Below are 19,663 nucleotides of genomic sequence, written 5' to 3'. Positions count from 1 at the left end.
ATTGCAAAAGATTCAGCAACACGGATGTCCAAAATACTGTGTAATTTATGCGATTAAAGCAGACTACTTATAGCTTGGATCGGGCTGGAAAATAATGTCCGCTACAACCTGAGACGTCAAACGCACGCGTCATCATCCCGTTACGTTTTCAACTCGACACTTCGCAGGAAATTTAAAATTGCAATTTAGTAAACTAAAAAGGCCGTATTGGCATGTGTTGCAATGTTAATATTTCATCATTGATATTTAAACTATCAAACTGCGTGGTGGGTAGTAGTGGGTTTCAGTAGGCCTTTAATGTAATATATATCTATGTGATTTAATCATGATTAATAAATTAAAGGCAAAAATACTTTAATGATCTCGTAAATGTACTATCTGTGTAATAAGTAGGTCTTGAGGGGGCGTATTCTTACTAAAAGCGCTCTGACCGCCAGCCAATCGGGGAGGAGCCGGAAACTACGTCACTGATAGCGCAAGGAAGCTGGTGGCCGGACGCGCCAAATTTCAAAGCACTTCCTCCCGGGAGGAAAAAGAAAGCCAAGGACTTTTGTCCAAACACCGACGGAAGGGACTCGATTAAACAACAACAAAAACAAAACTTCCCCCGAAGCTCGACAATCGTCGTGGAGGACAGAAGCCAGGTCAAAATGCTTCCGTTGCCGTAAGTGTCGTTTTTATTTGGAGGCTAGTGTGTCCCGCGAGGAGGCGACGTCCTGCTAGCTTGTTGTCGTGTTCGGGCTGCTAGCTAGGCGAGGGCTGACTTTATTTACGTCCATCCGGTCAAAACACTCGGAAAAGTATAAATGGTCAAAGTTTACCAAGTGATTAAGTAGTATTCCAACAAATGTAACCTACTTCTTGCGTTTCCGGAAGCTTTAGTGTCCTTTATTGCAGCTTGTCGGTGCTCGGCATGCTGGCCCTTAAAAGTGACAGCTTAACGCGTCAACTGTGATATTTACATTTTTATCACCTTTTAAACACATCATATCTTTTTTTTTTAAATATAATGTCTTGCGTGAGAAGCTTATAATTTTAATAAACACAATTTTTTGCAATTTAATACCATCCATCTTTTTTCTTCCGCTTATCCGAGGTCGGGTCGCGGGGGCAGCAGCCTAAGCAGCGAAGCCCAGACTTCCCTCTCCCCAGCCACTTCGTCCAGCTCTTATCATTTTAATAAACACAATTTTTTGGCAAATTAATGCCATCCATCCATTTTCTTCCGCTTTTCCGAGGTCAGGTCGCAGGGGCAGCGGCCTAAGCAGCGAATCCCAGATGTTCCTCTCCCCAGCCACTTCGTCCAGCTCTTATCATTTTAATAAACACAATTTTTTGCAATTTAATGCCATACATCTTTTTTCTTCCGCTTATCCGAGGTCGGGTCGCGGGGGCAGCAGCCTAAGCAGCGAAGCCCAGGCTTCCCTCTCCCCAGCCACTTCGTCCAGCTCTTATCATTTTAATAAACACAATTTTTTGGCAAATTAATGCCATCCATCCATTTTCTTCCGCTTTTCCGAGGTCAGGTCGCGGGGGCAGCGGCCTAAGCAGGGAAGCCCAGATGTTCCTCTCCCCAGCCACTTCGTCCAGCTTTTCCCGGGGGATCCCGAGGCGTTCACAGGCCACGCCTTCCCAACATGTCCTGGATCTTCCACGTGGCCTCGTACCGGTCGGACGTGCCCTAAACATCTCCCTAGGGAGGCGTTTGGGTGGCATCCTGACCAGATGCCCGAACCATCTCTTCAATTAATCAATCAATCAATGTTTATTTATACAGCCCTAAGTCCAAGTGTCTCAAAGGGCTGCACAAACCACAACGACATCCTCTGTAGAGCCCACATAAGGGCAAGGAAAAAGTCACCCCAGTGGGACGTCGACAATGATGACTATGAGAAACCTTGGAGAGGTATCCCCAGGGGACCGAAAGCAATGGATGTTGAGCGGATCTAACATGATATTGTGAAAGTCCAATCCATAGTGGATCTAACATAACCGTAAGAATCCAGTCCAAAGTGGATCCAATATAGTAGCGAGAGTCTCGTCCAAAGTGGAACCAGTAGGAAACGATCCCAAGAGGAGGCGGATCAGCAGCCCAGAGATGTCCCCAACCGATACACAGGCGAGCGGTCCATCCTGGGTGCCGACTCTCGACAGCCAGTTATTCAGCCATGGCCACCGGACCAGACCCCCTCCACAAGTGAGGGAGGGACATAGGAGAAAAAGAGAAGAAGCGGCACATCAACTGGTCTAAAAAGGGGGTCTATTTAAAGGCTAGAGTATACAAATGAGTTTTAAAGTTGAACTTAAATGCTTCTACTGAGGTAGTATTCCAGTACTCTGGAACACTGGACTCTGAATGGAAAACGTTCTATGGCCCGCAGACTCTTCTGGCTCCTGTCGATGTGGAGGAGCAACGGCTTTACTTTCAGCTTCTCACCCTATCTCTATGGGAGAGCCCCGGCGGAGGAAACTCATTTTGGCGAATTGAAGTGAATTATATTTATATAGCGCTTTTCTTTAGTGACTCACAGCGCTTAAAGGCCTACTGAAATGAGATGTTCTTATTTAAACAGGGATAGCAGGTCCATTCTATGTGTCATACTTCATCATTTCACGATATTGCCATATTTTTGCTGAAAGGATTTAGTAGAGAACATCCACGATCAGGGTATCCGCGGATCCTTAAAAAGTTTTAAAAAGTCTTAAATTCATATATATAAACTTAAGGCCTTAAAAAGTATTAAATTTATTAAAAATTCCTAAAATGGTCTTAAATTCGGTACTCAATGGTCTTAAATTTTTGGGCCAGTTTTTTTTGTTTTTTTTCGGGGCACGTCTGACCGACTAGAAAAAAAAAACGCCATTGCATTGGAACGGATTCCGATGATTTTAGAGACATTTACTAGGATAATTCTGGGAAATCATTTTAAACTTTCATGCAGAGAAGGAAACCACAACTAAGTCAATTGACCAAAACTATATTTATAAAACAGTTATTAAGCAGTGGCACACACATTCATGTCATTTCCAAAACAGAAAGTGCAAGATTGTCAGAGACATTTTAAACAAGCTATGGGTGCACTTTTGTGCATGATGTCACTAAGTTGACATATCAAAACAACACTAAATCAAAGTGCACTTTTTGTACAGAGCGCCACTAAAACAGTTAAAAACAAATAAAGTGCACTTTAGTGCATGATGTCACACAAGATATTTCAATTACTGTCACATAAAAATGAGCTGCATAATAGTAAATCGAATCACTATGTGGTAGGTTCCTGCAGACGTTATCTCCTTTATTTGTTGACAATTTTTTTTCCATACGGTGTTGATGTGGAAATTGTTGCCTCGGCATTTTGTTGGTGTGGCATTGAATGGAGATGTTGACATCTAGAGTATCCACTCTTCATTCACTAGCAGGTGACTTTTCAAATGATGCTACAAATTAGCAGTAATGCTACTTTTTGTAGCAACGCTTGACATACTACGCTTGTCTGTTCGACATCTTACCGCTTGAAGCCAAACCACCGCCAGACGATGGACCTTGTGCTGTTTTTCTTGGGAGTTCTTCCTTCATTGTTTACCAGATTTGCACCTTCTCTCTCTCGTATTACCACTCGCATTACAGCTAGTGTTACCTATGCTGGTACCTCTCAGCTCAGCGAGGTCGTATGACGCGACAGTATGTGACGTATGTAAGAAGGTGCGCTTGTTTAAATCTCTTTGAGAAGGAGAGACAAGAAAGAGTGATAAAAGCCTGTAATGTAATACCCGCAGCTAAAAGCAACTGCGTGAGAACGTATACTCGAATATCACGATATAGTCATTTTCTATATCGCACAGAGACAAACCCGCAATATATCGAGTATGTCGATATATCGCCCAGCCCTATTGCCATTCAACCTATCCCCAGGTGTATGTCTTTGGAGGTGGGAGGTACCCGTAGGGAACCCACGCAGTCACGGGGAGAACATGCAAACTCCATACAGAAAGATCCCGAGGCCCTTCGTATTGTGCAGTCAACGTTGATAATTATTGATACTTTTGATGACCACTTGATACAAATATTTAAAATGTAGCCTTCCTCAACAGTCAAGGCCGAAAAGAAAGGAAATATCAGCATAATCATGGAACACACAGTGTTTCCCACAGGTCAGGCATCTATTTGTGGTGGTGTGGTCGGGCGGGGTGGGGGGGAGAGGCAGCAACGGCGGCGATGACCAAGAAGAACGCGGAGTTGGAATATAATTACAACACTTTATGTACATATTTATATACACATTTATATAATATTTACATATTTATATAATATGTAACTACAAGCTCCATTCACAGACAGAGTCCCATTGCTTTTATGAGCGGTCGAGCGAGTCAAAAGCCCAAAAAAATAATAAAAAAATAAAAATAATTTTTATTTTTTATTTGTGGCGGCCGTAATTCTTTCGTGGCGGGCCGCCACAAATAAATGAATGTGTGGGAAACCCTGCACACATTAAATCAGTGTACACCAAATTTCGAAAATCACTTAGAACTCTTAACAATAGCCTTCAAACTAAGGAATATGTAAGAAATGCCCAATAAAGTCAAACAAAATAGTGTGAAAATGTAAACAGAGAAACCTGAGAAAAAATATTTTCTGCAGGTTTAGGTCCAGGGAAGAACAGCTTTGCTCCAAAGGGAGCACAGCTGGGCCCTAAAGGGTGAGCACGGCTGAGGTGGTGTGGTATTGCCGGTCTTGGCAGAGACGAGCGCCTGGCATTATTTACAGACTTTGGTCTGACTACGGTCCATTAAAAAAATAAAAATAAAATCTGCATTTTGTAGGGGTGTAACGGTACACAAAAATTTCAGTTCGGTACGTACCTCAGTTCAGAGGTCACGGTTCGGTTCATTTTCGGTACAGTAAAAAAATAACAAAATGTAAATTTTTTGTTTTTTTATTTACCAAATTTGCTAAATGTTCCACCAAAAATATTTTCCTTAGTGGAATATTTGATGTGAAGTAATCGGAACCTTGGATAGGTCAATAATTCATAATAACATTGATGTTGATTCAATATTATGTTTTGAGCAATGACAGTTTGAAAGAAAAAAAAACGCTTTGTTTTATTAATCAACGTTGCAACTTTTTTTAAATTACATTTAGCCTTTAAACTTTTTTATTTCACTTGTGTTTATGTTTTTGTTTATTTTAATAGTATTTTTAGAATGTGCCGTGGGCCATTAAAACATTAACTGTGGTCAGCAAATGGCTTCCGGAGCACACTTTTGACACCCCTGCTATAGATAATAAAAAATAAAATTGATAAATCTATGGGTAAAAAGCAGAGCCTGGCACGTTTATCATAACTCTCTCGCTCTGTCTGTCTCTCCCCCTCTCTCATGAACGCTGCTGCGTGCACAATTTGTTTTGTTTTTAACCCCCTCTTAACCCTGAACGTACATTGAAAATACACGCAACCCTAACTTAAAATGCCGGACATTTCAGGCATCTAAGAAACTCCACCCGGACAGCCCGGCAAAAGAGGACATATCCGGTGAAAAGAGGAGGTATGGTCAGTCTATCTTAGCCCGCGGTCGCTGCTAGCATGCCGTGTGTTGTGCCTCGGTGTGCATTGTTTACACAACGTGCGGTACACTACTTAATATGTCCGTGTGGAAACTCGTTCGGTACACCTCCAAACCGAACCGAAACCCCCGTACCGAAACGGTTCAATACAAATACAAGTACCGTCACACCCTTAGCATATTTTCAAAGTGACTTTTCCTGTTTTAGCCTCAATTCCTTCATTTTTACTTTCTCATCTCCCTCCCTTGCAAAGAATCAACTGCCAGATGACAAGATGGCACAACCAAACTGATCGTTAATACTGTTACCTGATTGGCTGCTTGCTTGTCCCTCCCACTGTTCAGTGATCACTTCCTTTTGCTGCTCGGTTACCAAAGAGCGAGTGCTTTTGTTCATGCAACCAACCTTGCTTCGCAACTTCTGTTTTCATATCAGTCGTTTTATTGAACACATTTTTTGGTAATATCGATCCCGTCTCTATCGCGATGTATATTTATATCGCTTTATCGCCCAGCAGAACTAGTATTATTATGAACACTTATATGTGAGTGTAATGGATGTTTTTCTTGTTTTTACTTCCAGATGAGACCCAAAAGGAACAAACACGATGAATTATTAAGGAAAAACTGCTGTTTTTAAGAGGAAGCCTGTTTACTCCCAAATCCCCTGCTGGAGTCGTTTTTGATTTATGTCTTCGCTCTCTCAAACGCTAATGCGAACACCTGTTGGCCAGTGCCTGTGCACCACGCACCCCTGACCTCCAGGGTCCTGTCCAGCGAGGTTGACGACGCCCTCTATAGCAGATGCCTTCCACGAAATTATTTTCCACGAAATGATTTCCCACGACCAGAGCGACTCCCTGAATGCATCACAGCCTGCTGTAGCGTAGGGGGGGCCTGGGGGGGAGGGGGCGGGGCTTAAAGTTCTGTCAGTCATGCTCTCGGGGGTGCACCCTTGCTTCCAGCTGCTCCGCATCGGTTCTTCTTCGGCGGAGGACTCTGCGCGGGACCTCTACACCTTCCGGCCAGCGCTCGGCCCCTCCGTGTTTCGCCTGGGCCGAGCGGCCGAGCTGTGCGATGTCACGCTGGACTCCTCGACGGTGTCCCGCATCCACGCCGAGCTGCATGCCGAGCGAGAGGCATGCGGGGGCGAGGCCGCGGCTCAGGAGGAGGGATGGAGGGTCCACATCAAGGACAGGAGCACTCACGGTGAGACACGTCGCTCTTCAAACACGATGGCGCTAAATTGCTACCAACCTTTTATTTTTCCCCAATTTCTTCATTTGGAAACACTTGTTGACCTGCGATTTGTCACATTTGAAGTTTTCCTGTCGGACGTAAACAACTAAGGATGTCCAGATCGACATTTTTTGCCTCAGAACCCGATCCGATCTTGAGTCCCGATCCAAAACTTTGACAATAGATTATAGAATGTTTTATAGCAAGTAACTGAAGTACACTTAAAAACACCCCCTTTTTTATAAAGTTTATCCTATGAAATGTAAAATTAGCTCGTATTATTTTAAATCAGAAGACATTTGTGGTATTAAATGCTAAATAAATTTTTTTTTTTTACAAAATAATGTGGTTACACGATAACTAAACAAAAAAAACAATCGCCTGTATTAACTGTACATATTTTTATTTATGGTGAGGGTTAATAATTATTTAACAAAATTGACAATATTTTGTATAGTTCTTTATTCTCTTTCTCTGTGTGAAACATGTTTAATTTTCCTCTATTGAAAATAATATGTAAGATTATCAATCAATCAATCAATGTTTATTTATATAGCCCTAAATCACAAGTGTCTCAAAGGGCTGCACAAACCACCACGACATCCTCAGTTCAGAGCCCACATAAGGGCAAGGAAAAACTCACAACCCAGTGGGATGTCGATGTGAATGACTATGAGAAACTTCGGAGAGGACCGCAGATGTGAGGTGAAGTGAATTATATTTATATAGCGCTATTCTCTAGTGACTCAAGGCACTTTACATAGTGAAACCCAATATCTAAGTTACATTTAAACCAGTTTGGGTGGCACTGGGAGCAGGTGGGTAAAGTGTCTTTGCCCAAGGACACAACGGCAGTGACTGGGATGGCGGAAGCGGGGATTGAACCTGGAACCCTCAAGTTGCTGGCACGGCCACTCTACCAACCGAGCTATGCCGCCCCTGACACCCTCCCTCTAGGGGAGACCGGTGCAATGGACATTGAGTGGGTCTAGCATAATATTGCGAAAGTCCAGTCCGTAGTGGATCTAACATAATAGTGAGAGATTAGGGGTGTATACTGAATACTGGCATTTTTTGGGTACCGGTTCCTAATTAGGTCAGTCCATGAGGACTGAAGATTATTCTAGTATTTTTTTGTTCCAGCGGACCAACATAATTATGACAGACTGTCACATTCAGTTCAGCTGCTGCTGCTACACCTTGAAATCAGCTTGGGATAATGACAAATAAGGTAGCAACACCACAGGAATCTTTGACCGGAGTACAATTTTTGTATGCAAATATCATTCCCCACTGATCTAATCCTAAGGTCAGAATCGAGGCATTTCTAAAAATAACGTAGACATAAAAACTTGTTTCTTTATAAGAGGTACAGGGTAAGTTTGAGCTTTAACTTTTATGCAAGTGTAAAAAGAAGTGAAACACCAACTGACATGTCCTTCACGCTGGCTCTGCCGTCCACATTTCTGCTTTTCCTAGGCACCTGGGTCAACGAGGTCCGCCTCCAGCCCGGCATCCAATGGGAGCTCTCAGACGGCGACACGCTGACTTTCGGTGGACACTCGCCTCCCGGGAGCCCCGAGTTCTACTTCCTCTTCCAGAAGGTCAAAGTGCGCCCGTTGGACTTTGACGCCATCACCATTCCGAAGGCGAGTTGTCTGACTCAGGCTGCGGCGATGAATTGATTTATTTGATTTAGGGGAAAATAGCTTTGATTGATGACCTGTTGCTTTGATTAATCGTTTAAGTGTAGCTAACAAAGGTCCTGGAACTGTAAAAAAAGACAATTTCTGCACGGCCGCTGCAATCGAGTGCACATGAGAGCATGGCTTAATTATGGGCCTGCTTATACAAACCCAGTTTCCATATGAGTTGGGAAATTGTGTTAGATGTAAATATAAACGGAATACAATGATTTGCAAATGCTTTTCAACACATATTCAGTTGAATATGCTAGAAAGACAACATTTGATGTTCAAACTGATTAACATTTTTTTTGTGCAAATCAATAACTTTAGAATTTGATGCCAGCAACACGTGACAAAGAAGTTGGGAAAGGTGGCAATAAATACTGATAAAGTTGAGGAATGCTCATCAAACACTTATTTGGAAAATCCCACAGGTGTGCAGGCTAATTGGGAACAGGTGGGTGCCATGATTCGGTATAAAAACAGCTTCCCAAAAAATGCTCAGTCTTTCACAAGAAAGGATGAGGCGAGGTACACCCCTTTGTCCACAACTGCGTGAGCAAATAGTCAAACAGTTTAAAAACAACGTTTCTCAAAGTACAATTGCAAGAAATTTAAGGATTTCAACATCTACTGTCCATAATATCATCAAAAGGTTCAGAGAATCTGGAGAAATCACTCCACGTAAGCGGCATGGCCGGAAACCAACATTGAATGACCGTGACCTTCGATCCTTCAGACGGCACTGTATCAAAAATCGACATGAATCTCTAAAGGATATCACCACATGGGCTCAGGAACACTTCAGAAATCCACTGTCACTAAATACAGTTTGTCACTACATCTGTAAGTGCAAGTTAAAGCTCTACTGTGCAAAGCGAAAGCCATTTATCAACAACATCCAGAAACACTGCCGGCTTCTCTGGGCCCGAGATCATCTAAGATAGACTGATGCAAAGTGGAAAAGTGTTCTTTGGTCTGACGAGTCCACATTTCAAATTGTTTTTGGAAATATTCGACATCGTGTAATCCGTACCAAAGGGGAAGCGAACAATCCAGACTGTTATCGACGCAAAGTTCAAAAGCCAGCATCTGTGATGGTATGGGGGTGCATTAGTGCCCAAGGCATGGGTAACTTACACATCTGTGAAGGCACCATTAATGCTGAAAGGTACATACAGGTTTTGGAACAACATATGCTGCCATCTAAGCGCCGTCTTTTTCATGGACGCCCCTGCTTATTTCAGTAAGACAATGCCAAGCCACATTCAGCACGTGTTACAACAGCGTAGCTCCGTAAAAAAAAGAGTGCGGGTACTTTCCTGGCCCGCCTGCTGTCCAGACCTGTCCCCCATCGAAATTGTGTTGCGCATTATGAAGCGTAAAATACGACAGGGGAGACCCCAGACTGTTGAACGACTGAAGCTCTACATAAAAAAAGAATGGGAAAGAATTCCACTTTCAAAGCTTCCACAATCAGTTTCCTCAGTTCCCAAACGTTTATTGAGTGTTGTTAAAAGAAAAGGTGATGTAACACAGTGGTGAACATGCCCTTTCCCAACTACTTTGGCACGTGTTGCAGCCATGAAATTCTAAGTTAATTATTATTTGCAAAATAAAACCAAAGTTTGAGTTTGAATATCAAATATCTTGTCTTTGTAGTGCATTCAACTGATTATGAGTTGAAAATGATTTGCAAATCATTGTATTCCGTTTATTTTTACATCTAACACAATTTCCCAACTCATATGGAAACGGGGTTTGTATAATAAAGGTGGCTGTTGCAACTACAATTTCTGCTCAGCACTCTATGGTCTTCATTTCTGTTCCTTTTTTTTTAGGCGGGAACCTTTTCCTCCGACTTGCAGAACCGAATCCGAACCAACCCGGATCGCAAGGCGGCGCCCGCCGTGGAGTCCATTAACCGGGCCACCGTCATCCTCAACTCCATCGGCAGCCTCAGCAAGATGAAGGGCAGCGCGTGGACCTTCCAGAGGAGCCACAGCCACGAGGGCACCGCCTCCGACCCGGGCTCCTCCTCCTCGCCGCCGCTCCTGCCGCTAAGGGCAGGCCCCTCCCCTTTGCTGCACTCTTCCACGCCGCCTCCCTTCTCCACGGCCCCCTCGCTCGCCTCCAAGGCCCTCCCGGCGGCCTCCAGGAGCCGCAGGAAGTCTGCTCACACGGTTTTGCTGGAGGACGACAGCTCGGACGAGCCCAGGAGCAGAAAAGGTAAGACTGGTTTAGTGCTTCACTTTTACCACAACTTTCTTACCATTTTAGGAATATCACAGCATATCTTACAAATATTCCTCTAAGCACACACAATGAACATGACATTTTAAAACAGGGTTGTCCAAACTTTTACCATTGAGGTATTCATTTTAAAAACATCCGTCCATTTACTACCGCTTGTCCCTCACGGGGCCGCGGGGGGTGCTGGAGCCAAAACATTACAATGTGCATCTTTTTTTTTTAGTTTGGCCGGGCCCAAACTAAAAAAAAAAGATGCACATCGTAATGTTTGGTACTCGTAAAGGTCTCAGTCATTAAAATGTTAAAAAAAATAAGTAATTACCGTATTTTTTCGACTAATGCGCGGAATACTTTTGGTTGTGCTAACCGACCTCAAACTATTTTATTTGGTACATGGTGTAATGATAAGTGTGACCAGTAGATTGCAGTCAAATGCAAGAGATGCGTGTAGACTTCAATATGACTGAAGTAAACAACACCAAAATGTTATTAGTTCCATTGTAAATATAGAACATTACACACGGCGCTCAAAGATGTATCAAAATGTTTTAGTACGGGTTTGTAAGCTATGAAGCCGCACCGTTTGATGGATTGTATTGTGCTTCAACATGGGAGTATTATTATGGTGTGTATAAGGTAAGACATATTATCTGGCATTTTGTTTCCCATTATTATGCGAAAGCAACTTTTCTTACCTTCTGGTACCTGCTGATCGGTATTTGGGATCTGCATAAGTCCTGAAAATTTGCAGGGGTCCGCCTTTGTAGTCCGTGTTAACACTAGTCGATAAGCTTCTTCTTTTTCTCTGTCTTCTTGTTATGGGACATTATGTTGCCATTGCTAATATAAAGAAGTGTAAAGTTCTTACTTATATCGGTCAGTAAACTCGCCCTGAAAGCACTAAAACATACCGGTGTAGTGACTTTACATTATTCACCCAAGGAACTTTAGTTATTAGAGAGTTCCAGTCGGACGGTTTTTCACGGGACACATTTCCTGTGTTGTTGTTTCTGGATGAGGAGATGCTTCTCTGTTATTGATTGAAGTAAAGTGAATATCATTAAAACAGTTAGCTCCATCTTTTGACACTTCTTCCACTCCCGTCCTTGCACGCTACACCGGTAAAACAAAGATGACGGAGAGAAGACACTGTCAAAGGTGTGCCACGTAAATAACACCCCCTACAAGACGGCGCCTCCTTTTGCGGCTTTCTGAAAGCGTTTGAGAAGATGATCATAATCCACGCAACATTTTGACCAAAGAAGCACCATTACATGGTATGTAGACCACAAGGAAGTGTTTTACATTTAGAAAAAGAATAAAAATAATACAACCCCTTAAATACGCCCTATAATCCGTTGCGCCTTTTGTATGAAAATAGACCTCATCGGTGGTGCGCCCTATGGTACGGAAAATACGGCAATGGTTTTTTCAACACCTAAATCTCCAGCACAGCATTGTTATTTTATTTTATTTATTTTTGTTTGTTTAATGCCCTTTTTGTCCAAAAAAACTTAGTTCACACAAAATATGCAATATGTTCCCGATATAGCTCGGTTGGTAGAGCGACCATGCCAGCAACTAGAGGGTTCCAGGTTCGATCCCCGCTTCCGCCATCCTAGTCACTGCTGTTGTGTCCTTGGGCAAGACACTTAACTCACCTGCTCCCAGTGCCACCCACACTGGTTTAATTGTAATTTAGATGTTGGGTTTCACAATGTAAAAGTGCTTTGAGTCACTTTTAATTTTTTTTATTTTCCTGAAGGAACTCTCCTGAAGGAATCAATAAAGTACTATCTATCTAGAGAAAAGCGCTATATAAATATAATTAACTTCACTTACCCCAAAAACATTGGAATTGACCGTATTTTTCGGATTATATTTCTCAGTTTTTTTCATACTTTGGCCGGGGGTGCGATTTATAGTCTGGAGCAACTTATGTGTGAAATTATTAACACATTACTGTAAAATATCCAACATTATAAATTATAAATATAAATATAAATTATAAATAGGGACGGCGTGGCCCAGTGGCAGAGTGGCCGTACGCAACCCGATGGTCCCTGGTTCAATCCCCACCTAGTACCAACCTCGACACGTCCATTGTGACCTGAGCAAGACACTTCACCCTTGCTCCTGATGGGTGTTGGTTAGCGCCTTTCATGGCAGCTCCCTCCATCAGTGTGTGAATGTGTGTGTGAATGGGTAAATGTGGAAGTAGTGTCAAAGCGCTTTGTGTACCTTGAAGGTAGAAACGCGCTATACAAGTACAACCCATTTATTAATTATCTCGTTCACGCAAGAGACTTGGCGTATATCAGCAATTGTCACACACACGTCAACCAATAAAAATTTGGCAGGGGCGGGTCATGGCAGAAGTGCATTGGGGGGGGAAAAGATGCTACCTGCTACTACTTCCTGTATTTATTTTAAATACAGTACGCCTTTCAAATGTCTATTGTTGGTGTTGGATTTTATCAAATAAATTTCCCCCAAAAATGCGATTTATACTCTAGTGCCACTTATGTTTTTTTCCTTCTTTATTATGCATTATCAGCCGGTGTGACTTATACTCCGGAGCGACTTATGATCCGAAAAATACGGTAAATGAATTGGAGACTTCAATAGGTCAATAATTCAGAACATTGATTTTGACACATTTTTCGAGTAATGACAATTTTAAAGAAAAAGCTTTTGTGCTTTGTTTTATCAGTCAACATTTTCAGCTTTTTAGTTTAGTCTTTATTAGAAGGGACAATGCACAGAAACATTAAACTCAAAGACCGATATGTTCTGTACCAGATTATAGCTAAATAGCTAATTTCCATCTGCAGTCCCTGGCTACCTACATTAAAGGGATACAAAAATCATGCAATAAAATCATGACATATCACATAGTCAAATTAAGAAAAGTCATAAAATGCCCTTTCATGGACACATACTTAATATACAATACAATATCATTTACATCATCACACAAAGATTATACTTGTTCACATCTGTCATCATTCGTAAAAACAACCATGATTTTAACAGACACACCTCACAATTTACAACAAAAATGCTGTCATGGATAAAAATAATGCACATTAAGTTGATTTGTCAAACATAGTGGCCACCTTGGTGACCGTGTGAGCAGCTTTGATTGCTCCAAAGCCACTTTTTACCTTCAATTGTAAGTGAAGAGTAATCCGTGAAACTTTTTAAGTTTGTTGTGACGTCGTTCCATTCCTTTATGGCTTTATATGAAAAGATTGATTGTGCAAAATATGTTTTACATCTGGGTACGCTACACTGCCCCCTGGTGGAGGCTCGTGTGTTTCTAGTTGTCACAGCAGATGTAAACTGGACAAAGTGCTTAAGTGGCGCTGGTGCAGTGTTATTTAGGATTCGACGGGCCATTCGTATTGATGCTAATCTATGAATGTTAGCTAAATTCAACAATCTATATTTTTGGAGAACTGAACAGTGATTTTGATGTTGTGGTTTTCGGTCAAGGATTTTGAGCGATTGTTTGTGCAAAGTTTCCAATGGCCTCAGTGTCATTTTGCTTGCCTGTGACCAACATGTTACACAATAATAAAAACGAGACATAATCATTGCATTAAAATAAGTTTGAGCTGCCTCCAGTTTTAACGAATTCCTGATACATTTGAACGTTTTTATGTTGTATTTAAAGGCCTACTGAAACCCACTACTACCGACCACGCACTCTGATAGTTTATATATCAATGATGAAATATTAACATTGCAACACATGCCAATATGGCCGGTTTAGTTCACTAAATTGCAATTTTATATTTCGCGCGGAAGTATCATGCTAAAATGTTGTGTTATGATGACTCGTGCGTGTGACGTCACAAATTGTAGAGGACATGTTGTTCCAGCACCATTCCCAGCTATGATTCGTCTGATTTCATCGCATAATTCCACAGTATTATGGACATTTGTGTTGCTGAATCTTTTGTAATTTGTTCAATGAATAATGGAGACGTCAAAGAAGAAAGCTGTAGGTGAGAAGCGGTGTATTGAGGCCGCCTTTAGCAACACAAACACAGCCGGTGTTTCATTGTTTACATTCCCGAAAGATGACAGTCAAGCTTTACTATGGAACAGAGATGTCAAGCGAACACGGTTGGATTGGACCACACACACAAAGTACAGTGTATTATGCAGCGATCATTTCGAAAGATCGTGTTTCGAAGAGGGTCCCTTGCGAAAGGCAGAGATGGGCATCGCCACCACCCGTCGACTGGTGCTGAAGAAAGGTGCGGGGCCGACCTTCAGGTTGTACAGGTACGATTATATAATCTCACTAAAACACTAGTAACGTAATAGGCAGATAAGGGATTTTCCAGAATTATCCTAGTAAATGTGTCTAATAACATGAATTGTTCCAACTGCCCTGGTCTTTTTTTTTTCTTTTCTTTTTTTTTTCTAGTCCCTCTCTCTCACTTTCCTCATCCACGAATCTTTCATCCTCGCTCAAATTAATGGGGAAATCTTCGCTTTCTCGGTCTGAATCGCTGTCGCTGCTGGTGGCCATGATTGTAAACAATGTTCAGATGTGAGGAGCGCCACAACCCGTGACGTCACGCGCACATCGTTTGCTACTTCCGGTACAGGCAAAGCTTTTTTATTAGCGACCAAAAGTTGCGAACTTTATCGATGTTCTCTACTAAATCCTTTCAGCAAAAATATGGCAATATCGCAACTTGATCAAGTATGACACATAGAATGGACCTGCTATCCCCGTTTAAATAAGAAAATCTCAGTTCAGTAGGCCTTTAAGATTCTTTTCTCGTTACATTCCACTGGTTTGTTCTTTTATTTCACTTATTTTCGTGTTTTTTCCTAATAGTATTTTCAGAATGTAAAAAAAATGCCCCCGGGCCGCACTTTGGACGCCATTGAGCACGTGTGTCTATTACAGTGCTGGCAGGACCGGAGGACGAAGGACAGCGGGAGCGCGGTAGGAAGAAGCGGCGTCTCTACAAGTCCGAGTCGGAAGATCTCGGCTCCCCGCCGCCGCCTCGTCCGTTTCACCCCAAAGGCCAGAGCGAGCTGCGGCCGCCGCAGGAGTCCAAGCCCTTCCCTGTGGGGATCCGGACCATCGGCAGCTTCCACGGCGCTATGACCAACAGCAGACTGGACCAGCACCTCCTCCCCAAGCCCGCCGTGCTCCGACAAGAGCAAGAGGCGCCGCGACATCAGCACAGCGGCGCACGCGGCAACGCGGCCGCCTTCCGCCAACAGCGGCCCGCCCTGTCGGCGCAGAGGGGCCGCAGGAGAGCGCACAGCTCACCGGCTTTCTCCCCCCTGGTGGTGGGAGGGGAGAACTACAACCTGGCGTCGCCCTCAGTCCGGATCCGCGCGGCCCCGAGAGGCAGGGCGGCGTTCAACGGGTTTCACCAGCAGCCCAGGTAAGACGCCTGTGGACGGAGTCTCCGTCGAGGGGCGCCCAAGCATCCATCATCTCATTTGTCCCGCCTCTTTCTGTGTGCGCTCGCAGCAAGCGGCGAGGCCGACCCCGCAAGCACCCTCTTCCTCCTCGACCTTCCCTTCCCTCGCCATCGTCCTCGTCCTCGTCTTCCACCTCCTCGGCCTCGTCCTCCTCGGGCTCCTCCTCCTCGTCATCTTCCGAGGACGAGGAAGAGGCGGCGCCGTCCGGGGCGGTGGAGCCGTGCGCGGCTCCCCGCTGCCTGCTGCCCCAGCAGGACACGGTGCAGTGGATCCAGTGCGACGTGTGCGACGCCTGGTACCACATCGACTGTCTCCGCGTGGACCGCAAGAAGCTCCTACGGGACCCCAGCGCCCACTTCAACTGCGGCTGCTCCTGAGGGCTCTCGCTTTTTCACGTAAGCCTCGATTAACTGCCGACGAGCGCGCCGGACCGTCACTTCCTGTTGCTTCCTCGCGCTTTCATTTTGGAGGAATCAAACGTTTCAGGTGCGACGTTGTCCTCGTATCGACATGGCCTCCCAAATACCGTAGTGGTAATTAAGCCTCGTGCAATCAGCCTGGGTGACGAGAGGCCTCATAATAAAATGACTCATTGGTCACTTAATTAGGTACACCATGCCTGCTCAGGTTTTAGCTGTTCCTAAATTTTTGAAGTTATTCACAAGCAAAATTCAGCATATTTGAATCTTATTAAGCTTAACTTTTTTTTTGTAATGAATCTCATCAGCGGGAGAACCCAATGAAGTGGCCATCTTCTCAACGCTGCATTCCAGCGGTCGTGTTTGGCGCCCCCCCGTGGACGTTGGTTGAGCTGCAGTCATACTGGGCGAGCTCATGCTCGAGCAATAAAATTACATGTAAAACAATCAATGCGCTTGTTATTGAATGTGGCGGGAAACGTGCGTCTTATCCGCGCGGTTGAAAGATTGTGTTCCTTGTTGAAAGTTATTTGTCCTTCCATTAATTGGAAGCTTTACTACTTTTTCTATCGTGTTCCGTTCTTCGTCAGCAGAGGGCAGCAAATCCCCAAGGGAAGACTTTCCCACCGCCGCCTGGAGGAACAAAGTGGTATTGCATGATGGTATTGCGCCGTGTGTGCTTCTAGGTGGAATTAAAGGCCTACTGAAATGAGATTTTTTTATTTAAACGGGGATAGCAGGTCCATTCTATGTGTCATACTTGATCATTTTGAAATATTGCCATATTTTTGCTGAAAGGATTTAGTAGAGAACATTCACGATAAAGTTCGCAACTTTTGGTCGCTAATAAAAAAGCCTTGCCCGTACCGGAAGTAGCAGACGATGACGTCACCCATGTGGGGGCTCCTCACGTCCTCACATTGTTTATAATGGGAGCCTCCAACAAAAAGAGCTATTCGGACCAAGAAAACGACAGTTTCCCCATTAATTTGAGCGAGGATGAAAGATTTGTGGCTGAGGATATTGATAGCGAAGGACTAGAAAAAAAAAGGCGATTGCATTGTGAGCGATTCAGATGTTTTTAGACACATTTACTAGGATAATTCTGGAAGATCCCTTATCTGCTTATTGTTTTAATAGTGTTTTAGTGAGATTTTTTAAAGATTGTAAAGACATACCTTGAGGTCGGATGGCTGCGGTGAACACGGCAGTGTCTCAGAGAGAAGCCGAGGAGCCAAGCTCACAGCTGCCTTTTTTGACATGACCGCTGCTGCAGGACGACGAATAATCCACTGATGTCTCCGGTAAGATATACATCACAATTTCCCCATCCAAAAACATGCTGGTTGATGTAGAGAAACATGTTCGCTTGACCGCTTTGTGTTAAAGCTTCACAACAAAGAAACACCGGCTGTGTTTCGGTTGCTAAAGGGAGCTGCAATCCACCGCTTTCCACCAACAGCATTCTTCTTTATAGTCTCCATTATTAAATGTACAAATTGCAAAAGATTCAGCAACACGGATGTTCAAATTACTGTATAATTTCCCCATGAACAGAGATGACTTTTAGCCGTGTTTGGTGCAGCGCTAATATTTCCTTACAGTCCGTGACGTGACGCGTACGATGAAATCTTAACATTGCAACACATGCCGATACGGCCGGTTTAGTTTACTAAATTACATTTTTAAATTTCCCGTGAGTTTCCTGTTGAAAACGTCGCGGGATGATGATGCGTGTTTGTGACATTATTGGTTGGAGGGGATATTTTAGCCCAGCACCACTTACGGCTAAAAGTTGTCTCTTTTCATCGCATAATTACACAGTATTTTGGACATCTGTGTTGCTGAATCTTTTGCAATTTGTTCAATTAATAATGGAGACGTCAAAGAAGAATGCTGTTGGGTTAAAGCGGTGGATTGCAGCTGCCTTTAGCACCGAAACACAGCCGGTGTTTCTTTGTTGTGAAGCTTTAACACAGAGCGGTCAAGCGAACATGTTTCTCTACGTCAATCAGCAAGTTTTTGGATGGGAAAATTGTGATATTAAGTCGGCTCTTACCGGAGACTTGACTGGATTATGCGACCTCCTCCTGTAGCTGTCAAAAAAGGCAACTGTGATATTGGCTTCTCTGAGAGACACTGGCATTGACCGCAGCCCTCCGACTTTCAGGTACGACTTTATAATCTCACTAAAACACTATTAACACAATAAGCAGATATGGAATTTTCCAGACTTATCCTAGTAAATGTGTTTATTAACATCTGAATCGCTCACACTACCGTCGCCTTTAAAAAAAATTTTTTTTTAGTGCTTCACTCTATCTTTCCTCATCCACGAATCTTTCATCCTCGCTCAAATTTATGGGGAACCCGTCGCTTTCTCGGTCCGAATTGCACTTGCTGCTGGTGGCCATGATTGTAAACAATGTTCAGATGTGAGGAGCTCCACAACCCGTGATGTCACGCGCACATCGTCTGCTACTTCCGGTACAGGCAAGGCTTTTTTATTAGCGACCAAAAGTTGCGAACTTTATTGTCGATGTTCTCTACTAAATCATTCCAGCAAAAATATGGCAATATCGCGAAATGATCAAGTATGACACATAGAATGGACCTGCTATCCCTGTTTAAATAAGAAAATCTCATTTCATCTGGGCAGAAATAAACAAAATACAACAGGACAGTCCATTCAAAAACCATTTTGATGGATTTCAATTTTTTATTTTTACAAAGATAGCATCAAATTGTTTAAATCTCCAAAATGTAACAGGAGTTTTGATTTGCCTGTGGGCCACCAGAGGGCAGTGTTGCCTCACAGATGTCTTTTCACTTATTACACAACATTCATCTCACCTTCTTCATCTTCTCGCCAACCTGTTCAGAGATCATTCTGTCCTTCTAAAGCAGTGGTCCCCAACCTTTTTTTGCTGCACCACGGACCGGTTTTAATGTCGGCATTATTTTCAGGTACCGTGGAAAAATACAACTCACTATTAAAGCTGAATTAGTGGGAGCCCTGGGTTTGTTTCTTTG

The 19,663-nt window shown here is 43.3% G+C and overlaps 1 protein-coding gene across 1 annotated transcript; it reads left to right on the top strand.

Moving 5' to 3' along the window:
* Nucleotides 1-457: 457 nt before the first annotated feature.
* tcf19l (transcription factor 19 (SC1), like) lies at nucleotides 458-17,081 on the top strand. The gene is made up of 6 exons (XM_061897262.1): nucleotides 458-664; nucleotides 6,152-6,777; nucleotides 8,287-8,456; nucleotides 10,337-10,724; nucleotides 15,682-16,171; nucleotides 16,261-17,081. The coding sequence occupies exons 2-6, from the start codon at nucleotides 6,504-6,506 to the stop codon at nucleotides 16,586-16,588; spliced, it is 1,650 nt and encodes a 549-aa protein (XP_061753246.1). The 5' UTR covers nucleotides 458-664; nucleotides 6,152-6,503; the 3' UTR covers nucleotides 16,589-17,081.
* The last annotated feature ends 2,582 nt before the right edge of the window (nucleotides 17,082-19,663 follow it).

The sequence above is a fragment of the Nerophis ophidion genome, linkage group LG04, assembly GCF_033978795.1.
Source record: "Nerophis ophidion isolate RoL-2023_Sa linkage group LG04, RoL_Noph_v1.0, whole genome shotgun sequence".
Taxonomy (NCBI): Eukaryota; Metazoa; Chordata; class Actinopteri; order Syngnathiformes; family Syngnathidae; genus Nerophis; species Nerophis ophidion.
Note: the sequence above shows the minus strand (reverse complement) of the source record. Positions and strands in the feature narration are given on the sequence as shown.